At 42.3% G+C, this 23,406-nt stretch overlaps 1 gene segment (V, D, J or C); it reads left to right on the top strand.

The window, feature by feature from the left end:
* The first annotated feature begins 15,345 nt into the window (after positions 1–15,345).
* Positions 15,346–16,567, top strand: LOC118559251. The segment is given in 2 exon segments: positions 15,346–15,659; positions 15,916–16,567. Coding segments are annotated over 2 exon segments (465 nt in total).
* The last annotated feature ends 6,839 nt before the right edge of the window (positions 16,568–23,406 follow it).

The raw sequence follows: 23,406 nt of genomic DNA, 5'->3' as shown, positions 1-23,406 counted from the left end.
ACCTCCACTGGTTCAGACATCACTCTGACCTCCAGGCTCCTCAGTTTCTACTCTGGAAAAGAGGAAAAGGAGGCTCTGCTGAATATAATCCTGATAAGCCATATTTCTCAGCAACAACATCTTCATCCACTGAGCTGAGCATCAGAGAGCTAACCCTGGCAGACACAGCTCTCTACTACTGTGCTCTAGAAACACAGTGATACAAAGTGTAGAAGAGGCTGTACAAAAAGCTGAACACAGATATCTGACTACTCTTCAGAGAGGAGGGAAGTGGTGTTCAAAGTACAGCTTCATATCAGATGGATTCTGCTAATTCCTGTTTGATCCCAGTCACTGTGGTTCCAGCTGCTGATCAAACACTGTGGGAGGATCCACAGGAGCAGAGTCACTAATCTACCACACTCACAGGAACATCCAGAGCAACTGAATCAACCTGTCAGAGAGACAAACAGAGACAGACAGGAAGTCCTAAATGCGTTTTGGTGGAACTCGTACTTAATAAGCTATAAACATATTTTCTAATGCTTTACTCCTAGACAAGTAATAGTGGATGAGGAATGTATAAATAGATGATCTACTAATCATTAATTAGTCATGCAGTTGATATATAGTTTCTTTAGTGTTCTTTTGAACCCTTCTGAAGTAAACATTACTTAAACTTTCTTAAGTGTCTGCCAGTGTACAGTAAACCCTTGAAATATAACAAAAATCTCAATAAATAACATAAAAGGCCATATTAGTGCAAAGAACAATGCAAAACCTAAATCTCTTTGAACATCAGTGTCCTTTAGAACATTGGTTGAGCTTTATAAGATCTACTTATATTTTCTAGGTGCAACAATACAAAGCTCAGCAATTGGAGCAGTGGTGATAATTGTGTTCTGGTTCACTCCACAGCGTTTGAATGCTTTAGCCACTGTACCATGTTATGAAAATATATAATCATTTATATGATAATAGTGTATTTTAAAGTTTTATAGATATTAACCTTTAACACAGTAACATGGGATGAGGAGTTCTTTGCAGAAAACAATGGCTGCATTCAGGCTTCAGTAATGGTACCAGGTGCAGGATAGCACAGGAGATATATGAGAGTTTTGTAGATTAGTTAACGGTTTTTAAAACTTCCTCATGGCCCTGAAGGTTATCTTAGTCCACTCCCAAGAAACAGACCAGGGCCATTACTTACATCTAAACAGCTGGACTGGCAGAAAGCACATATCTGCTGGAGACTGGATCTCTCCAAAGGGGGGTTAGCACAACCCCCTCAGGAGTCCTGGAGCTGTTAAAAACACATGTTTTGGGTTTATACGATGAGACAACAACTTGCAATCTGTATAAGGCACGTCGGGAAAATAGGCTATGCGCTTCGCTGATAAGTTTCTAAGTAATGTCTCTCAGCTTAGAATTCCAAGCTGTAATAAATATATGTATGTTTTAAGTGTTTGGTCTCTGATAAATTGTTTCTTTCCTTGCTGCCAAATCATCAAACCGGATGGGTGAGAGACCGTGGTAAAATGGTGTAGGAACGGGCCTGCGATATTATCAACCACCTCCCCAGAAAAGCTTTAAAAGCTTTTGGTATTGAAACACCACTTAAAAGAGCTATACTTAAGATAATTACTGTAAAATCACTCTAAATCATTCTCGTGTGTTTCGACGCCGCGAAGTGTGCTATTTGTACTTGGCGCCATTTAAAGTTACCGTGGTGACAAAATTAACCAAAAACCACTTCTCAAAACCACTTCTTAGACACAGTTGACCTCTCCATAATGCAGAGGTCAGCATATCACCTTTTTTTGGTACACTGGTTTAGGTATTGGGCTGGTGCACCAAAGGTCGCAGGTTCGCAACCCGCTGGGGGCACCCAATATTTTTTATTTTTTTTTACAAGTAACAAATAAATAATTTGAACATCTGATATAAATGAATGAATGATGAAAAATTGCAACAGCAAGAACTACTGCTCATTAGCAGGAGCAATATGGACTTTTCAGCTCTGCAGCATCTCACATCAAAAAACAACAAAGTTTTCCTGAAGGTTTTTTTTTTATCTATTTTTCACCGGACTTTTTCTTCCAAAACTGCACCGCGTTGCTGCGCTATAGCACACATGAGTTTCTGGACCTTCGGAGCTATAACAGTGATACATTTATCGCTGATATTCCCGTCATCCTAGAGATCTCCAGAACACTGGATCCTGCCGACTTCTCCCGGCCGGGCGGAAGTGCAACTCAGCCGGCGACCGGAACGTAAACAAACCCGGTGAACTGCGGAGGGGGGTGCGTGCTATGCTAAAGCTAACACCACACTGGCTATCTTTACTAGAGTGATCAGACGTCCCCGATTTCCGGGCACTGTCCTCGTTTTGGACCCCCTGTCCCCGCTAAAGCTGTCCCCGGAAATGTCCCCGAGTTTACCGAGGGGAAAATGTTGCGCGTAGACTGTTATTACGGTAGAGCTGTTGCGCGCAGAAACAGGTGTTACGGAAGCTGGTTGCGCTGCTGATAATATAAAGATGAGGAACAGAGCGCACCACCATACGGGCGGTAATGATCTTTTTGGATGTGGTCAGCACCCATTAAAACACGAAGAAGAAGAAGGGCGCACCACTTTTAAAACAGAAGAAGAAGAAGTGGAAGTTCGTTGTCATAAACGGTGATGTGGAGCTGCTGTGTTATGGTAAGTGTGTTAAACGATTCAGTTTATTTGGATCGGGCTGATCCTGTGATAAATGTTCGTGTCCAGGTTAAAAAAATAATAAGTAAGATAAAACCACGAGTTGCTGCTCACCTGAGTAAAAGACACTCAGATAAAATGTAACAGAATGATTGTAAACTCCTTGTAAGGCGCTAATCTGGTACGCTGGTTCTCCAGGGCTCAACAAGGGTTCATCTAAAGATGTTTTAGAACTGATTGGTGACCTTTAGTTTGTATTTCAGATAGTTAGTTATAAGTAGAGTTATGTGGTTTTGTGTTTTTTGGATACAATCCAGGTTAGCACCCGAACATCCCTTTCAGACAGCTTCCTCTTGCATCCACAGTTAATCCTGTTGGATGTGGTTCGTCCTTCTTGGTGGTATGCTGACATTACCCTGGATACCGTGGCTCTTGATAAATCACAAACACTTGCTGTCTTGGTCACAGATGCAAGGCAAGGCAAGGGAAATGTATTTATATAGCACAATTTAGTACAGACACAATACAAAGTGCTTTACATGATTAAAATATAGCAAAATAAACGCAAGTGGGGATAAAATGTAGATAGAAAATAGAATAAAAGCAAGTAGAGATAGAATGTAGAAACAAAGAGGAACATTAAAAACTGTAAAACAGTTTAACTAGAACAGTCAAAGGCAATTTTAAACAAATGTGTTTTTAATCTTGATTTAAAAGAACTCAGGCTTTCCGCACTTTTACAGTTTTAGGAACTAAATGCTGCTTCTCCATGTTTAGTTCTGGTTCTAGGTATGCAGAGTAGGCTGGAGCCAGAAGACCTTAGTGGTCTGGAAAGTTGATACACTGATAACAAGTCTGTAATGTATTTAGGTGCTAAGCCATTTAGGGATTTATAGACTAACAGAAGTGTTTTAAAGTCTGTTCTCTGAGATACAGGAAGCCAGTGTAAGGACTTTAGAACTGGGGTTATGTGCTCTACTTTCTTAGTCTTAGTAAGGACGCGGGCAGCAGCGTTCTGGATCAGCTGCAGCTGTCTGACCCACTTTTTAGGCAGACCTGTGAAAACACCGTTGCAGTAATCAATTCTAATAAATATAAACGCATGGATTAGTTTTTCCATATCCTGCTGAGACATCAGTCCTTTAATCCTGGAAAAGTTCCTTAGGTGATAGAAAGCCGACCTTGTCACTGTCTGTAAATGCTTTTGAAGGTTCAGGTCTGAGTCCATCACTACAACCAGATTTCGGGCCTGATCAGTGGTTTCTAGCTGAAGCGACTGAAGCTGTGTGCTAACTTTTAATCTCTCCTCTATTGGTCCAAATATTATTACTTCAGTTTTGTTTTTATTCAATTGAAGAAAGTTTTGACACATCCAGCAAGATGTGCACCAACAATTTGTCCTCCTTTGAACTCACCCATGTCACCCATAATGTTGTGTGCATTGCAATATTTTGAGCAAAACTGTGCTCTTACCCTGCTAATTGGACCTTCACACTCTGCTCTTATTGGTTCAATGCACAATTAATGATGATTGGCCACCAGGGTGGTCCAATTTAGCCATGAAACCTCCCACACTAAAACGAGAGGTGTTTCAGTTTCATTGTCCAACCCCTGTATATATTGTATTTGACTTACTGAATTGAGTTACTGAAATAATTGTCTATACTTTTTATTTATTAAGATTTAATTCTAGTGTTTATGTAAGGCAGAGGTTACAAATGTAAACGTTACGACCTTTTGTTTGGACCGTTTTCGCCTTTTCTTCTTTCTATTAGAAACGGCTCTAAGAGAAGAGGTGGAAACAACGCCCCCAAAATGACGCTTGTGGCCAAAAAGGTGTATTACCTCAGTAGTGGTTTAGGACTACCAAAGCAAATGAATGGCAAACGTTGACTGTCGGCTGTCGCCAATAGCGTACCGCGCACGTGACGTCACCATCTCAAGAGCAACGCCCCTGTTGCCGCTTAGGTAGGGCATACAGTTAGAGAACGCCCGTAGCAACCAGCTATTACACACGCAACAGAAACAACGATATGACCGACTTTGCAGTCATTAAACTTTCCCAAGACGATGTCCCAGGCGCACGGTTTACTGGTTGAACTGTCGAAGAACACACCAACATTCAGCTCAAACGATGGCTTGAGTGTCGAGAGTTGATCGAACGGTAAGCTTTGTTTTTTTTTCCTGTGCGGCGTTCATGGCGTCGTCGGCCGTTTTTTTTGTTTGTAATCACCATCCAGGAATCGGTATATGTTTAATGTTTGTCTTATTTGAAATGTTTTTGAGTAAGCTATCCTGGTAGCAGGCTATCATGTTAGCGCCTGCTACCATGATAGCCTATATGCTGTCATGGTAGCAGGCGCTTCATTATTAACATGTCGGCCACCAAAAAACTCTTACCTGTTCACTACTTGATGTCGCTGGAATTGGGTCAGGATGTTCTTCGGTTGTGCCCTTTGCTCCAACAAAATGCTTGCTACATATGTAGGTGAATTTGGTAACTTTCTCCGGGTTGAACTGTTGTGTAGGGCGACCGCACCGGTGTACCCAGCGCACACATTTCTCCTTGGCAGTCTTGAAGAAAACATCCTTCATATGCGGCCGATCAGCGTACCTCGAGTCGCTGTTGCACGTTCCATAGCAACAATGTTTAAAAACCATGGTCTTAGATTTGGAAAAAGCAGTCATTTACCGAGTAAAACCAAGGGTAACGCACGTCTCTTTTACAGCGAAACAGCGGAGGACTATGCAAGCTTGCCCTACTGCGTACCACGTGATGTGACGTCATTGTGACGTTACGTTTCTAAAAATAGCTCGCTCGCTCATTAGCTGCGTCTCAGATCGATATACGCAGTTTGCATCTCTGCAGACACAAAGTTTTCCCGATCGGCAGGTTTTGATGAAGACAAATCCTTTTCATTCAGAAGATTTGATTTAAAATCCCCAAGCGATGAGAGGCTACGACCAAGGAACTAAGAAAGCTTTGCCTTTGATGGTCACGCGCACCACCAGGCGGGCGCCTTCTTCAACTTCTTCAGAAGTTGAACGATTCTAGTTGCTAAACATTATTGACTAAGAAAAAACTACAGTAATGAACCATAAATATATTGTTGTTTATCTATTACTGTTAATAGATCATATTTCTGTTTCTGTAATAATATGACAAAGTGCGTGAACATAGCAGCAACTTTGTTGACATTGCATCTTTTAATAGTAACAGTTTTGCTTACCATTTTTTTAAATTCACAAAATTAAATAAATATAATATTAAGAAAACATGGTACAAAAAATAGACTCAGACTGAAGAAGTCTGTTGGAATCGACACATTTTTCAACACAGAAGAACTCATCCAGAAGACCTACTTATCATCTTTTTTTTTAAAAAAAACAAAAACCCTAACATTTCTCTCCTCCTTTAGGACTCAGCTGTGAACAAGTCACTGCAGTCAAGGAGGAAGAGTCCAGTTTAGAAGCAGCTCTGTTCCTCTGTCCTACAGATACTCTAACACTACAGCTGCTGCTCATCGTTTCTTCTGCTATCAACAACATCCAGGAAAACCAGTTCCTGCTGCACATCTGATCCTCTGACAAGCTGCTGGAAGCCTTTTTCCACTGTTCTAGTCAACCTTTCAGCTCCTCTAGAGGGCGCCATTCTCCAGGAGGCGGGGCTCTGCTTGTGCTCTGGGTTCCAGCATCATGTCAATAATAAGTGGTGCTGTGAAGAGAACAATTGTCAGACTGAATGTTGAACATCAGCTAGTTTCTCCTGCTGATTTCAACCTTGGTGGACAGATGGATCATTGGCTGTGGATTATTCTGGCTGCTCTTTTCTTTGGTAAGATACAAAGCTCAACATGTTTCCTCTTCAACCTTGAACACATTACTGAGCTCTACATGAAGAGCTTTTAATGTTCATTCTACAGAAAATCACAGCAGATCATTTCTGCTGCCATTTGTTACCTTGTAAAAACACCTGATATGGTTCAAAGTGAAAAGGATAAGTGAAAATGACATCTATTCTACATGTGATAGAAGTCTTTAAAGCTGCTGATTGTTCTCCTTTAATCAATCATCTTTATTGATTCATCTCTTCCTCTGCATGTTCTGTTCTTCCCCAGAGTGTAAAGGAGACTCAGTGAAGCAGACAGAAGGAGAAGTTGTTGCTGCTCAAGGAGGCTCACTGACTCTGGGATGTTCTTTTGAAGTCATTGGAAGTTATACCTTATTCTGGTACAAACTAGAAGGAAACAATTTGCCAAAGTACATGCTGTCATCATATAAAGACAAAGCTCCAGAGTTCATCAACAACAGATTTGATGCTGACATCAACAAAGGCGAGAAAACCTTTAATCTGACAATCCAGGATCTCCAGCTGTCAGACTCTGCTGTGTACTACTGTGCTCTGCAGCCCACAGTGACAGGAAACACCAGAACTCTGTACAAGAACCTGCAATACTCGACAACATCCACTAGAGGGCCTCACAGGCTGCTCCACCTGCTTCTAGCCGAACAGTCTCATGGTTTAACTTTTCAAATATGTTCAGCATGTCTTCCTGTAAAGGGTTTGCAGCATTTTATATTCCACTATAATCAGCTCAGGTCCAAAATATCATCATGGACAAGAACAGCAGTTGGAGCTGTGTTTGTTAGATTTCTGATCATCCACAGCGTCTCATATCACGTTCCTGCTGTGCTTCCTTTAGAACATCCAGTCTGGCTCCAGAGAGAACCCAAACTTTTAAACTAACAGTGCTACTTATTCAGATCTACTGCTGCAACATTAGTTCAGAGGAGAATATTCTGTGATCCAGTGAGTGGTCATCTTCAGCAGAAGTTCATGTTAACTTTCAAAGTAGATATTATCTATCATGTGTTACTGGAGCACACACAGAAAATGTAATTAAGACCTTGAAAGGACCCAGTACGTATATCCTATTAAAAAGTAAAAAAAAACTTTAGCTAATCCTTTTTATTTATCCCACGACGGGGAAATAAATAGGATTAAAGCAACAGGCAGGTGCACACAGCACAGACAAAATTACATAAGGATTGAAAGATATAAGAGGTGGATTAGGAAAAAAACACTATCAACATTATTATTATTATTATTATTATTATTATTATTATTATTATTATTATTATTATTATTATTATTATTATTATTATTTAATTGTTATAATAAAATAAAAATCACAAAACTGAAAGTTCAACAGTTTCATTATACAACTAATGCACTAAATTCAATAGATGGGTTGAAAATATCCAATATAAAATACAGATATTCCCAGGGCATGAAGTATACAGTTAAGGTGACTTTTTTTTGGTTTTGTGTGCATGTGTGTGGTGTGGCGGCAGGTGTAGAGGGGGGCCCAAAAAGACTGCGTTGTCCCGGGCCTTGGCAAAGCTGTCAGCTGGCCGGCCTCAGGGAACCAGCTTGAATCCAGTGTTTGGGTTAATGTGGTTCTTAAAGGAAGCGTTCAGGCTGATAAACAGGAATAGAAATGGATTTATATGATTCACAGATTAAAGGCTAGCTTGGCAGAACTTTATGTTGGACTGACAATCAACTCTGACACCACAAATCAAAGTAAGATGTTTCTCCAGCAGGGGGCGGTGTTCAGCTGCACCACATGCTTCTAACTGGGGACTCGGCCACGTCTTCATTGGCCGACATGGCGAATGAACTGGTGGACATTAGTGCCATTGTGAGTGAGTCGTTCAAAAGAACGACTCATTGGAGTGAACGAACTGACTTACTAATTTATTTCGCAGTTCTGTTGGTCAGCTTCTTCCTGCATTCACAGGGTCCCACCATTTTTTAAAACATATCCTGGATTATTTTATTTAAGCTTTAGGGCAATCCAAACTTTTAGTCTGTAGTTCAATTTCAGTCTTTTTGACACGTGGCTGTAAATGTTATCTGTTCTATTTTTTTTACTTGATCATTTATATTTTTGCCAATAAAGCTTTGAAACAAAAACTGTGCCAACCCCGAGCTAATGCTAGGCTTACATTAGCATGGGGTAACGAGTCAAGCAGATAACAGACTTTACGTTCTATGATTGAATTCATTCAACAAGTTTAGAAAATATTATACATCTTAGACATTATTCCACACATGTGATGACACTTAAAATATAACTTTATTTAAATTGGTTGGCTGACTCCATCTTCAAAGTTTCTGACTCCATGTATCTTACTCCATTTTCCATGTTTCTGACTCCATCCTCCATGTTTCTGTCACTAATGATGTCAGAGTTAAAGGCTGCCTGGAAACAGCTCAGCAGCTGAAGCTCCTTTCCTCCCTGATAGAGTTCTCACTTTTGTTATGCCATAATGCATGTTTTAAGGTATTTAATGTTTAATAAGTAACTCTCTGTCTCTGTCAGCCCAAACAGCTGATATCAGGACAATAGTTGAAAGGGATGATTCGAGCACTCGCGATCTTTTAACAGCAAACTCTGCACACAATAGAATAAAGGACCGACAACGCCCCTTCAAGTTCAAGAATTTATTAACTGAAATAAATGAACACCCAGAAGACACTATTTTATAGTTTACCTGAATCAAAACTAGGCTGGACAATATAGAAAAAAAACATATCAGTAAAATAGAAATCATATTGATCGTGTAGTGCCATAATGCAATGATGAAAATAATTTATGTCAGATTGAATTCTGACCACACAGCCACAGAGAGAGTCAGCTGGGATGGCCCTTCTCTCAGCAGGGGATGCCTGTGGCTATAAAGGTTTTCCCCCACAGACAAAAGGCCCTCACTTCGGACACTCCTGACCGGACCCTCAGATGACCACCACTTCTCTCCTTGGCTCCCGAGGAGAGGGGGCGGGGGCAGCCACCCGCTCTCCTTCCCCTGAAGCATGAGGGCTCATGGGTCCAAAAGAACAGGAACCAGCACCTGGGAGAAATCTCTCGTTGCCCGGGGGGGACATGTCCGGGCAAATCAGAGTTAAGTCTGCTGTCTTAACCTCAGCGTCGGGAGCAGGAGGGAAGGATCCTGCCTGCCAAAAACAGCTTTGTTTTATTTCTCCTCAGCCGTTACAGGAAGCAAACCCCAGACGGAGCTGAAAAGCCACTTTTGAATGCTGAGGAGAACCTGCTTAAATCAGACCGCATCCAGGTCAGAGAACGTGGCAGGGACCTCCAACCCTGAACACATGTTGCTAGGCTGACGAGCCACAGGCTAGCATAGCCGCAGGCTTACCCTGTGTAGAGCAGAGCAACAATTCCCCTGCTTTTCAGGGCTCCTTCCTTGGATGGCCATAGTGGACAGAACTCACACGAGGCGCCGACAGTGTGAGTTGAGTTTGTTTTATGGTTATAACAAAGGTTATCTCCACAAGGGTTTCATAAAGTTGGTAACAAGCTATTATTACACCGATTTTTAAGGTTGGAGCAAAGAGCCAAGCAAGCAATTACAGGCCAATCTCAATACTGACGGTTTTATCTAAAATTTTAGAGAAAGTAATAGCAGAACAGTTAGTAGAACATCTTGAAAGTAATAAACTTATAAATTCTAAGCAGTTTGGATTTAGAGCTGGGTATTCTACAGAAATGGCTAATTGTTACCTTACCGAGAACATTAAGAGCCAGCTGGACAAGGGTAGTGTTGTGGGAGCAGTGTTCATAGACCTAAAAAAGGCCTTTGACACTGTGAACCACAACATACTCTTGAACAAACTTTCAACCTTCAAACTATCAGAACATACTATTGGTTAGTTTGCTTCATATTTGGAGCATAGAGAGCAATGTGTTAAAATAAACACAGAGCTCTCAAAACCATTACAATCTACAATGGGTGTTCCACAGGGCTCCATTCTGGGGCCTCTGCTCTTTAGTATATACATAAATGATTTACCTACATGCTGTCAGTCAGCCAACTGCCAAATGTATGCTGACGACACAGTAATTTACGCAGCAGCTAAGACACCAACTATCGTTGCACAGACCCTTACCAAGGAAATGAAGAGTGTATCCATATGGCTTAAAGAAAATCATCTGACGCTTAACGTCAAAAAGACGGTATCTATGTGCTTCTCAATAAGAGGGAAAGCAAATTGTACCATTAAATTAGATCAAGAAGCGATAGAGGAAGTTGAGGAATTTAGATTTTTAGGCATTATTCTGGATTCCCAACCTAAATTTAATAAACACATTAATAAACTCTGTAGGACCGTCCGGATAAATCTAAACTGTTTTAGAATGATGAGGCAGCATATACCTGTTAAAGCAGCTTTGCTGTTCTTGCATGCCATGATACTTTCTCATTTATCTTATTGTGTTACTGTATGGGGCCAAGCCTCCCAGCCACCGGTTAACCTATTTTATCACTATACAAACAAGCATTGAAAATTATGGACCAGAAACCAACTAGGTGGCATTACTGTTTGATTGTACAGAAATATAAGCTTTTAGATTTTGATAGTTTTATTAAGTTTTCTTTTCTTAAGATGATTTTTTAAATGCACAAACAATATAGCTCCAGCCATACTCTGTCCTTTTGTGACAAAAATAAATACACGGAGAGTTAACACTAGGAGAGCAGTGGGTGGCAACTGTATAGCAGAGGGGCGCAAAACCACTTTTGGACAGTCAAGTTTCTCAGTGATAGGGATCCGTTTTTGGAATGATTTACCAACGGAAATAAAAATAGAAACTGACCTGAAAACATTTAATAGAAAGGTGAAACATTGGCTGAAAGAAAATCAAATATGTGGACATTGAGTCATTATGATTATGTTGGATGTGAGGTGTTGTTTTGTGTAAGGTTGTTAGGATTGTGTAAAATGTTAATGGTTGTCTTTTATAATGTATTTTATATATGATTGTGCAATGTGGGCTACATTTTAGGAAAATGTATTTTATAAAGGCCTGACTGGGGACTGGGGTTGCAAATTAGCCTATAGGCTAGAAACCTTTCATGCAACACATCTACACATTTTGTTATGGCTCTGCCTATTACAATTATGAATGTAATAATGTGCGCTGCATTGTCCCTGATAAATAAACTAATAAAAAAAAAATACATTGATGGAAAATGAATGTTTACGTTATCCATCCCACTCATTATGACTGAAATAAAAACTGAAGCTTTTAGTTGATAGCACCTAAGGTCCGCTACCGAAAATGCTATTAGCTTTTGTTAATTTCCTGTTCCGGTTTTTCTATAAAGGCCCAGTCCAAGAATAAAGCTTGACCGTTCTGCTCTGCCGTCGGTCAATAGAGCTATGAGCCTTATTTCCGCATTAATATTGAATATTAATGTTGATTTAAAAGCAAAATTTATAACTTTAGACTTTAACCGATTTAGCGATCGATCGCTACAGCGACCCCTAGCGCCCGGAGGTAGAATCACATTAATCAGATTGGCCTTTCACAAGGTTTAAATGATTTTACTGAGCAAATCAGTCTTTAGAATATTATTTAATCAAAATAATGTTCTGGTTAATTTGGGCTTTGCATTGTGAATGGGTTGGAACACATGTCAAATGCTGTTCTGAATTAGTTAAGCTAATTTAACTTCAATTCACATTCTTTAAAGAAGAAGACCGGTCAAAATCAGAATTCAAACTGCTGAAAATAATTACATACTTTTCAATAAGATAAGATAAGATAAGACAAGCTTTATTGATCTCACATGTCACATCGGCTCAGTAATCAATAATCAGAAGAAGGTGCCAAAGTAGGACAAGGTGCACACACAGTGTGTCCTCGTTTATACAGCGGATCAGAAAAAGAAGTGGACAAGAAAAATAAGAATAAAACTACAAAAGAGAAATAAAGCACAGGATGTCTTATGTACATTCACGGTGACTTATATACATATGTATTGACATATATGCAGATGGTAATAGCAGCAGAAGTCACTTCTTTCAGGATTATTGCACTGTGTATTAAATAGAATTGCACATTAGTTATTGCATGTTGGTTATTACAGTTACAGTTATGGTTACAGTTGTGGTTACAGTTATGGTTATAGTTACATTGTATAAACTGGTGGCAGCAGGAATGAATGACCTGCAGTAGCGCTCCTTTTTACAGACAGGATGTCTAAGTCTGTCACTAAAGGAGCTGCTCAGCTCCTCTACAGTCTGGTGCAGGGGGTGGAAGGTGTTGTCCATGATGGATGTGAGCTTGGACAACACCTTCCTCTCAGCCACTTCCTCCACAGAGTCCAGAGAGCAGCCCAGGACAGAAGTGGCCTTCCTCACCAGCTTGTTCAGTCTCTTTCTGTCCCGCTCTGTGCTGCCAGGAGCCCAGCAGACGACAGCGTAGAGGAGGGCTGAGGCCACCACAGAGTCATAGAAGGTCTTTAGCAGAGGTCTGCTCACTCCAAAGGACCTCAGCCTCCTCAGGAGGTGGAGGCGGCTTCTTATACAGAGCGTCTGTGTTATGAGTCCAGTCCAGTTTATTGTTGACATGAACACCCAGGCATCTGAAACTCTCCACAGGTTCTATGTCCTGCCCCTGGATGTTCACAGGTGAGTGAGGTGGGGGTCTTCTCCTGAAGTCCATCTCCTTGGTCTTACTGGTGTTTAAGCACAGATGGTTCTTCTCACAGCAGTCCACAAAGTCCATGATGACCGACCGGTACTCCACCTCGTTCCCCTCAGACACACAGCCCACAATGGCCGAGTCATCAGAGAACTTCTGAAGGTGGCAGCTGTCCGTGTTGTAGGTGAAGTCGGAGGTGTAGAGGGTGAAAAGAAACGGAGACAGAACGGTGTCCTGGGGGCCCCGGTGCTGCAGTGTGCCACCTCTGACTGACAGCGGTGAAGCCGCACGTACTGAGGGCGGTCAGTGAGGTAGTCCATGGTCAGTGAGGTAGTCCATGGTCCAGTCAGCCAGATGTTTGTCCACCCCAGCGTCCTCCAGCTTCCCCCTCAGTAGCACCAGTCTGATGGTGTTGAAAGCGCTGGAGAAGTCAAAGAACATGACTCTCACAGCGCTCCCGGTGGTCTCCAGGTGGGTGAGCGCCCGCTGCAGCAGGTAGATGATGGCATCCTCTACTTCGATGTTGGGCTGGTAGGCAAACTGCAGCGGGTCCAGGGTGGGGCTCACTACAGTGCACAGGTGAGCTAGGATGAGGCGCTCCATGGTCTTCATCAGGTGGGAGGTCAGGGAGACTGGTCTGAAGTGGGCCGGTTCCCTGCCATGCAGCGTTTTGGGAACCGGTACCACACAGGAGGTCTTCCACAGGGTGGGCACCACCCCCAGGCTGAGGCTCAGGTTGTAGATGTAGCTGAGGACCTCACAGAGCTGCACAGGTCCTCAGCAGCCTGGGGGGAATATCAATAAATGATAAGCTTTTTTAATTAAGAGTCATTTTCATTTGAAGGTCCTTTAGTGGGGGCAGCCATCTTGGTGAAGAACAGTTCTGCCTCCTCCCAGTTTGTGACGTCACTGTGCGGGATCGGCTGTAGAGCAAGTCCCAATGCCCTATCTGTCCCCTTGTAAATAAATATCCGTTTTAATGCCAAAATATTTTTTTAACCTCTTAAACAAAGATAGACATGGCATTAAGCATTTAAATTTAAATTAATACTAATTTTACATTTTAGAGACATAAAAAGACAACAAATAAGCATTAAAGAACGATTTATGGGTTGGGTTCTGCAATGTTATAAGATGAGTATAAAACTCATCTTTAGAACCAATCTCTGCTCAAAATGGTGACTGACTTTAGAAAAAATAAGACCAAAGTCATATAAAATAAGTGGGCTTCGCAGCAGTGAGCATGCTTCCTAAGTGTCTCGTATCCCTCAGCCGCTCTGGTCGGGTACACAAATGTTACGGCAAATTCTACATTATAAAAAAGAAAATCCTACCAAAAATCCTCGCTCTCATGTCATGTTCAAAACATTCTTCTTCGAAATGTTGGCTACATATGACGTTGTTTCTCTCTGGCCAGAAGCACAATGGCAAATCCTTTCTCTTCAAGTTGGTAATCCAACAAAAGAACCCGGTGGTGGATGATGAATGGGAAAGTGAAAAACAAATGTTTTTTCCAGTTTTACCCGATGTATTGTTACATCCAACTGCCATGCATGTGGGCATTGTTGCTTCAACTATAGCTCTTCACTGTTTAAACCTGATGTTCTTTTTATTTCTGTTATTAAATTCTTGAACTTGAAAAGAAGTTGTCACTCCTTTATTCTATGTGTGTGCAGAGTTTGTTGTTAAAAGATCGCTAGTGCTCAAATTCCTCCCTTACAGCAAATGTTGTTGCCATAATGCTGCTACATTGGTATCTGCAGGAGCGACTCATGATCTGATGATCGTGATCACATGAAGGGAGTTGATTTTCAAAAACCACAAAAGATTGACGACAAATGTCAGTGTTGGATACGAGTTTGTAACCGGGAGGACTTTACTGTGGAATCTGACCAAAGAAACCTAAATGTGGTCTCTACATTTTCTCTGTGGTAAGGAGCCAACAGCTAAATGTCCAGACATGATACCAGCGACTGCAGCGTCTGTGCAGGTACGCTATGTTTATTTGGCTTTTTCCCAGTGTAATGAAATGTTGTTTAATCCATGATGACTGTTTATGGTTATTGGGCTGGGTACCAAGAGCTATTAGACAGGCTAATACCCCTATGAACTCCCACACTTGCAGAAGGTTTTTCTACACAGTGGAGATGTTTCCAAGCCGTCAGCAGACTGGTGGGCAGTGGCAGCCTGTACTGAGCGTGAAGGGAGCTTTCTGTCAGACTGGGTGGAGCTGACAGAAGGCTGCTCTAACTCACAGAAGATCTCTGGACAACTGAGCTGAGCAGAGAAGCAGCTCAGACTCTCAACAAGTCTCCTCCTACCGACTGCAGAGCTGCTGCAGAGACTCCAGCTGAGAACATCAGGACAAACATCCTCATCTGGTTCAGCCTGAACAGCAGGTCCAACATTTCACCTGTGGAGACATGGAGCACCTGGCTGTGATCTGGTTCTTCTCAGCTCTGATAGGTACATATGTTTCTGAGCAGAAACTCTGCCAAACAAAGATCTTCTAGATTCTACAGATCCAGGCTGGGTTTTCTTTGAGCTTCAGATTGTACTGCTTCAGTGACCAGGTTCTGCCTTATCAAGAACCTGCTGCTCCATCATGAAGAAGTGACCAGTAGATGGTTCCCAGCATCATCTGTGTTCACAGTGGCTGTGATTGTAGCTGCTGTAGACTGTGGAGCAGAGCTGTGAATATAACATGTTCTCTGATCAGCAGGTCAGAGCTTGGAAGCTGACATCACCGCCGTCAGATCTCAGGAGTTTTCATCAGAGGGACGCAGGGTTACTCTGTCCTGTAACTATTCAGTTAAAGCTAACAACCTCCAGTGGTATCGACAGGATCCTGGATCAGGTCCTCGGTTCCTTCTCCTGATCACTGATACTAAAGATCCAACCGTGGTGGAAGCAAAACCTCCAAACCCTCGACTGACTGCAGAACTGAACGAGCAGAGGAACCGAGTGGACCTGCTGATCTCCTCTGCTGCAGTGACAGACTCTGCTGTGTACTACTGTGCTCTGCAGCCCACAGTGACAGGAAACAGCAGAACTCTGTACAAGAACCTGCAGTACTCCACAACATCCACTAGAGGGCCTCACAGGCTGCTCCACCTCTGGTTTGTCAGGATTCAGTCTGATTGAGCTGCTGAGAGAAAGCAGACATCAGAGGCTTTGCTGCATCATTGAACTCTTTGTGATGAGAAGGTTTGGATCAGAAAGGAGGAGGATGGTTGCTCCATGATGGAGGTGCAGCCTGTGCAGGACATCAGCATGGACAGAGCATTGTTCCTCCTTTAAGATGTGTCTCCAACCAGTTCTGTGATGCCTTCAGGCCACTGATCTTCTACTCAGCATTATATGTTTTTTTATGCAATTATACACTGTTTAACGTTATGTAATGTTATGTAATGTATGTAATATTAAATAACTCTCTGTCTGTTAAGTATTGTCTGGTGATGATCATCTCTTAAGCTGATATCAGGACAATGGTTGAAAGGGATGAATTTGAGCACTAGCGATCTTTTAACAGCAAACTCTGCACAGACTTAGAATAAATGAGTGTCAACTTCTCTTCAAGTTCAAGAATTTAATAACAGAAAAAAATGAACACCCAAAGAACATCACTATATAATTCCAAAAATTAAAAAAAAATTAAAAAACAAAACAACTGGACTTGTTTCACTTCCTCTCCAGGAAGCTTTCTCAGTTCAAAAAGTCTGGAGTAATGTGGAGTAACAAGCTTTATACTGCTGCCTAACAAAGGCCTGTAATGGCTTAGATAACATGCAGATTCAGCAGAAACAGGTCCACCCCTTAGTAATGGGCGGTCGTTAAAGCCATTAAGCCAGCAGATTCAACAGAAACTGGTCCACTCCTCTGTAACGGAGTTGTTAGGGTTGTTATTGGCCTGGGTTAAAGGAACGATGTTTGATCACCCATATGAGGGTGAGAGTTAAGGTGATGATTGGCTGCAATTAATCCTATAGCTGTAAGTTTTTCAGAGTTGGAACCTAAGGCCTCCTCCTCTGTTTAAGGTTGGTTTCTCTCTCTTAACGTAGATGGCTTCCTTCACACCTCTTTCAAACCATCTGTCTTCTTTGTCCAAAATGTGAACGTGTTGGTCCTCACAGAGTGTCCTTTGTCCTTAAAGTGCAGGTGGACAGCAGAGTCTTAACCTGAGGAGTTAGCTCTCCTGTGTTGAGCCATGCGTCTGTGGAGAGGTTGTTTGGTTTCTCCAATATTCTCCAAACAACCTCTCCACAGACGCATGGCTCAACACAGGAGAGCTACCTCCTCAGGTCCAGACTCTGCTGTCCACCTACACCTGACAGAATTATCCTCAAAGGGCTGGTTTCAAATTAAAACCTAACGAGAAAACAATATTTAAAAATGCTGTCAATATATTTGTTTATTTATGTTGAATCCATTACAGAGGTAATGCTAAGTTTGAAAAAAATAATATGACTGTCAGGATGCAGCTTGTAGGCTGCATGCTGAGCCTCCCTTCCTCTCTCTCTTCCCTGCGCAGCCTGATTGGTTCCACCTGTCAGGCTGCAATCATCACTGATCTGTTGCCACCTGTTGTCACCTCTATTTATACACACCTCATTCTGTTCTCGTTGCCGATCCGTAGTGTTCAACTCCTGCTCAGTCTCAGCCAGTCATCCTGTATCAGCTCTGTTTTTTAGTGATGGCGAGATGAAGCCTCATGAGGCATTGAACCACTCAGCCAACTGGTTCGAGAAAAGGTTCATTTCTTGACGGTTCATGTGCACACAGCACCACCTACTGGCAAGTTGTATAATCACAGCCAGCTGTATCTTAACACGTGTGATGCATATAATTTTTGTCTATTGTGGCTCTTGGGAATGACTTCACAGAAGGTGTAGGACGAAATAATTTGTCTACATAAATTTTGTAAACACATGTGTACAATAAAATATTGTTTGAATGTATTCTCTGTGTGTAATTATTCCCAAAATAGTAGTGACATGATATGGCATGTTGTGTAATAATGTTTTTCTGTGACTCTAGAAAAATGGCATGGGCTTAATCAGGCAGAGGACAATGAAAGTGCTTGTGGAACTAGGGAGGGGGTAGTGAATAGGCTAATGCTTGTGTAACTTGGATAATTTCATGCATTTTTATTAAGAAACAACAATTTCTCCACAGTTTTTGGTTTCAAATGATTTCTGTTTTTTGATACTACTTCTCCAACCTTTGAAAAGACACGCTCACATGGCACAGATGATGCCGGGGTGCATAAATAAATAAGTGCAAGTATGTACAGATTGGGGTACTGTGACCAATGATTAGCCCAGTACTATACGGTCCCACAGTTTCCCTTCAGCAGCAACACTGAAGCACACAGAGGTTCCCGCTGCGTCTTTACGCACGATCCAGCTGCTGATGTCTCCTCTCTTTTCAGCTCAATGCAATTCTAGACAGTAACAGTTTATAACCTATATCACCTTTCACAGCAACAGGTTTCTCATCTCAGTCAACCAGACAAATCTCTATTGCTCTCCTCAGTGCGCTCTGGGCGGTGAGGTGGGAGGATTTTACCCGATGGTGCGCTGCGTGCGAGGGATAAACGGGGGAAATGCATAAATAAAAACTGTAAAGGGCTCCTATACAGTGATCATAGGAGCTGACTGGTCTGAGATCAGCCTCCTGATGTTACAAGTTCTTTAAAATGAAAGCGCGCACCCAAATTACAAGTAACGTAATTTTGCGCACCTGAAAAAAGCGCACGGCAGAAGCGCATCGAAGCGCTGAGGCACAGAAATACGGTGCATGTAGTTAAAAAATGCAGAATTAATAAAAACAACTTATAACCAGACGTAGCGTTTTAAACTGCATCTGGTGAGCAGAACTGTTTTATGATCCAGAGTGCAGCCATCACTGGTTCTGAATGAAGGCAATATCTGGCAGCAGCTCTCTTCCCCCGCCCCCCTCCCCTCCTGCGTACGTAGTACAGGACCTTACCGGCACACTTTCAACCGCTGGTTAAGACTAAAATTATTCATAACTCTGATCGCTCTTCCTGCTGCTCTGTTAACATGAACTGCAGCAGGAATTACTGATGGCCACAAGCTGTGAAAGAAGCTGAAACATCTCAGCAGAAGGCGGAGTTTTTATCGTCAGCAGCCCAGATGGGCGTTGGGATTTTTATGCGTGAAAAATGCCATGTTTGCGTGTGACAGTGTGAAGTCAGTGACGATCAATGCGTGATAGTTGAGAGCACTGATCTCCTATCTCTCTCTCTCCTAAACTCTCCAAACACCAAACTAACTGTCTCAAACTAAATAACCACTATCCAAACTCTGCTATCCAAACTATCAAAACTCTATCCACTCTCTCAACTGACCGCAACTCGCCTACAACAACCCACATTTTGAATGGAGCCTGTGGGGTTTCTAAAAGCTGTCGAAGCCGCGCCAACATCTGAGCCACTTCCCGAAGCAGTCACGTGGTACAGCCGGCCAGCGAGGCTTCAGACGTCATCGTTTTCGGCTCCTCCCCTAAATGAAGCAAGCCTCGATACGCGCTTCACGGAAACGCCCCCTCCATTACTCGACACACGCCTCGAAGCCTCGGCACATAACGTAACATCACTACTGTTTTTGTTCAGTCACAGCCAGAGACTCTGTTCCAGCTCAGCCCTCAGTCCAGGGTTCGGCGGCTCCGGTGTTCTGCTGTGGTCTCCGTCCTCTGCTGCTGGGTTCAATTCAATTAAATTTTATTTATATAGCGCCAAATCATGAAACATGTCATCTCAAGGCACTTTACAAAATCAAGTTCAATCATATTATACAGATTGGGTCAGATTATACAGATTGGTCAAAAATGTCCTATATAAGGAAACCAGTTGATTGCATCAAAGTCCCGACAAGCAGCATTCACTCCTGGGGAACCGTAGAGCCACAGGGAGAGTCGTCTGCATTGTACATGGCTTTGCTGCAATCCCTCATACTGAGCAAGCATGAAGCGACAGTGGGAAGAAAAACTCCCCATTAACAGGAAGGAAAAACCTCCGGCAGAACCGGGCTCAGTATGAACGGTCATCTGCCTCGACCGACTGGGGTTACAGAAGACAGAGCAGAGACACAACAAGAGAGACAAAAAAGCACAGAAGCACACATTGATCTAGTAATCTGTTCTACATTAGATGGTAGTAGCGGGTGAGCCGTCTTCTCTGGATGATGTCACAGTTAACAGAACGCCAGACCAGGTGTACCTACTATGAAGAAAAAGAGAGAGAGCAAAAAGTTAAAAGCTGAAATGACGACAGTCATTTCAATGTAATACAATGCAAAACTGGAGAACAGTAGACTGAAGAACAGTAGAAATCAGTAGAGTGAGAAAATTAGACCCTGATGTCCTCCAGTAGCCTAGGCCTATCACAGCACAACTATAGAGATAGCTCAGGGTAACATGAGCCACTCTGACTAGAAGCTTTGTCAAAAAGGAACGTTTTAAGATTAGTCTTAAAAATAGATAAGGTGTCTGCCTCTCGGACCAAAACTGGGAGTTGGTTCCACAGGAGAGGAGCCTGATAGCTAAAGGATCTGCCTCCCATTCTACTTTTAGAGACTATAGTCTCTGCAGTCAAGGAGGAAGAGTCCAGTTTAGAAGGCAGCTCTGTTCCTCTGTCCTACAGATACTCCAACACTACAGCTGCTGCTCATTGTTTCTTCTGCTATCAACAACATCCAGGAAAACCAGTTCCTGCTGCACATCTGAGCCTCTGACAAGCTGCTGGAAGCCTTTTTCCACTGTTCTAGTCAACCTTTCAGCTCCTCTAGAGGGCGCCATTCTCCAGGAGGCGGGGCTCTCCTTGTGCTCTGGGTTCCAGCATTGTGTCAATAATAAGTGGTGCTGTGAAGAGAACAATTGTCAGACTGAATGTTGAACATCAGCTTGTTTCTCCTGCTGATTTCAACCTTGGTGGACAGATGGATCATTGGCTGTGGATTATTCTGGCTGCTCTTTTCTTTGGTAAGATACAAAGCTCAACATGTTTCCTCTTCAACCACTTGAACACATTACTGAGCTCTACATGAAGAGCTTTTAATGTTCATTCTACAGAAAATCAGAGCAGATCATTTCTGCTGCCATTTGTTACCTTGTAAAAACACCTGATATGGTTCAAAGTGACAATGATCAGTGAAAATGACATCTATTCTACATGTGATAGAAGTCTTTAAAGCTGCTGATTGTTCTCCTTTAATCAATCATCTTTATTGATTCATCTCTTCCTCTGCATGTTCTGTTCTTCCCCAGAGTGTAAAGGAGACTCAGTGAAGCAGACAGAAGGAGATGTTGTTGCTGCTCAGGGAGAATCACTGACTCTGGGATGTACTTTTGAAGCCAGCGATCCTTACCCAAGACTGTTCTGGTATAAACAAAACAGAAACGATTTCCCAAAGAACATAATGAAACGTTATGGACAAAGTGTGGAAACTGCTCACGAAGTGAACAGTGACAGATTTATTGGGAAGGCTGAGGAAAAATCCTTTAATCTGAGGATCCAGGATCTCCAGCTGTCAGACTCTGCTGTGTACTACTGTGCTCTGCAGCCCACAGTGACAGGAAACACCAGAACTCTGTAGAAGAACCTGCAGTACTCCACAACATCCACTAGATTTTCTATGATCTGATCTCAGTACAAATACAGCTGCTCTGTGACGGCCTCAGAGGTTGGTTAAGAGAATATTGGGGAGCAATACGGAGTCTAAGGAACACACAAGGCAGCCAACAATGACATTTTGGAGAAGTTTAAAGCAGAGTTAGGCTAGAAAAGATTTTATAAGGTTTGACCATTTCACAGAGCTCTGTTCAATCCATTATCTGGAAATGGAAACAGTATGGCACAACAGGAAACCTACCAAGACAAGGCCGTCCACCTGAACTTACAGGACTAACAAGGACAGCGCTGATCAGAGATGCAGTGCCATGGTTACCCTGGAGGAACTGCAGAGATCCACAGCTCAGGTGGGGCAATCTGTCTACAGGACGGATGTTAGTTGTGCACTGCACAAATATGTTTTTTGTGGAAGAGTTAAAAGATTGTTAAAAGAAACCATAACAAGTCCCTTTTGCAGTTTTCCAGAAGCCATGTTGTAGACACAAGAAACATGCGGTCAGACACAATGGCGACTCGTCGAGGAAGCAAGCGTTAACCTTGATGTTGCTATTTCTTCCGTGTTGTCCAATCGACCTAATATTGTTTCATTAAAAGAACATCAGAGAATGCCTCTGAAGGCTTTTGTTGGTGGAAACCATGTTTTCGCCCTTCTCCCGACCGGATTTGGCAAGTTTTGTTTTCCGGGGCGCGCCCGTGACGGAGCGGTTTGCGCGAACCATGTTAGGAGGCCTTTAGTCCTCAACGTGGTCGGCCCGGGATCGACTCCGACCTACGTCGCTTTGCCACCTGTCTGCCCCCCTCTTCCTGTCAGCTCACTGTCAATAAAACGTGTGCCACTAGAGCCGCAAACACATAACGCTCTCACTTCACTTCCTGTGTGACATCACATCACACATTCGCTGACTGAATGGAGAGTGGTGTCTCCACTAGAGCTACACATCTTAAATAAGAGGTAAAGTAAAACGCTCATTCCAAACAAAATATCAATAGCTATATTTGTCAAACGAAAGGAACAAAATTAACCGTTCCAGGAACAGTATTTTTTTGTTCTAAACGGTTCAGGAACGTCAATTTATTGGTGGAACTCATAACTGGAACCGTTATAATTCCGTTTCTGTTCGGAACGAATCGATTGGGAAAAAAAATTGGTTCAAAGCCCTGATACAATGCAATGGTTTAAAACATATTCATGTGTTAGAAGGGCCTAATCAAAGTCCAGACATAAACCCAATCAATAATCTGTGGCAAGATCTGACTGAACCTGAGCTGTTATGCAAAGAAGAATGAGTAAACATTTCAGTCACTGGACGCTGTTAGAGACAAACCCTAGAAAGATTTGCAGCTATAATTGCAAAACAAACGTGGTTCCACAAAGTATTCACTCAGGGGGATAAACACCCCTACACAATGCCCTTTACAGTCTTTTATTTATATATATAAAAAATTATTATCTATCATTTTCTTCTGACTTCACAATTGTACCACTTTGTGTAGGTCTTTCAACATAAAATTCCAGTAAAATATATTAATGTTTGTGGTTGGAATGTAACAGTATGTGGA

Source organism: Fundulus heteroclitus, unplaced genomic scaffold (genome assembly GCF_011125445.2).
Source record: "Fundulus heteroclitus isolate FHET01 unplaced genomic scaffold, MU-UCD_Fhet_4.1 scaffold_253, whole genome shotgun sequence".
NCBI classification, from domain to species: domain Eukaryota; kingdom Metazoa; phylum Chordata; class Actinopteri; order Cyprinodontiformes; family Fundulidae; genus Fundulus; species Fundulus heteroclitus.
This window is presented reverse-complemented; position numbering and strand designations above follow the sequence as displayed.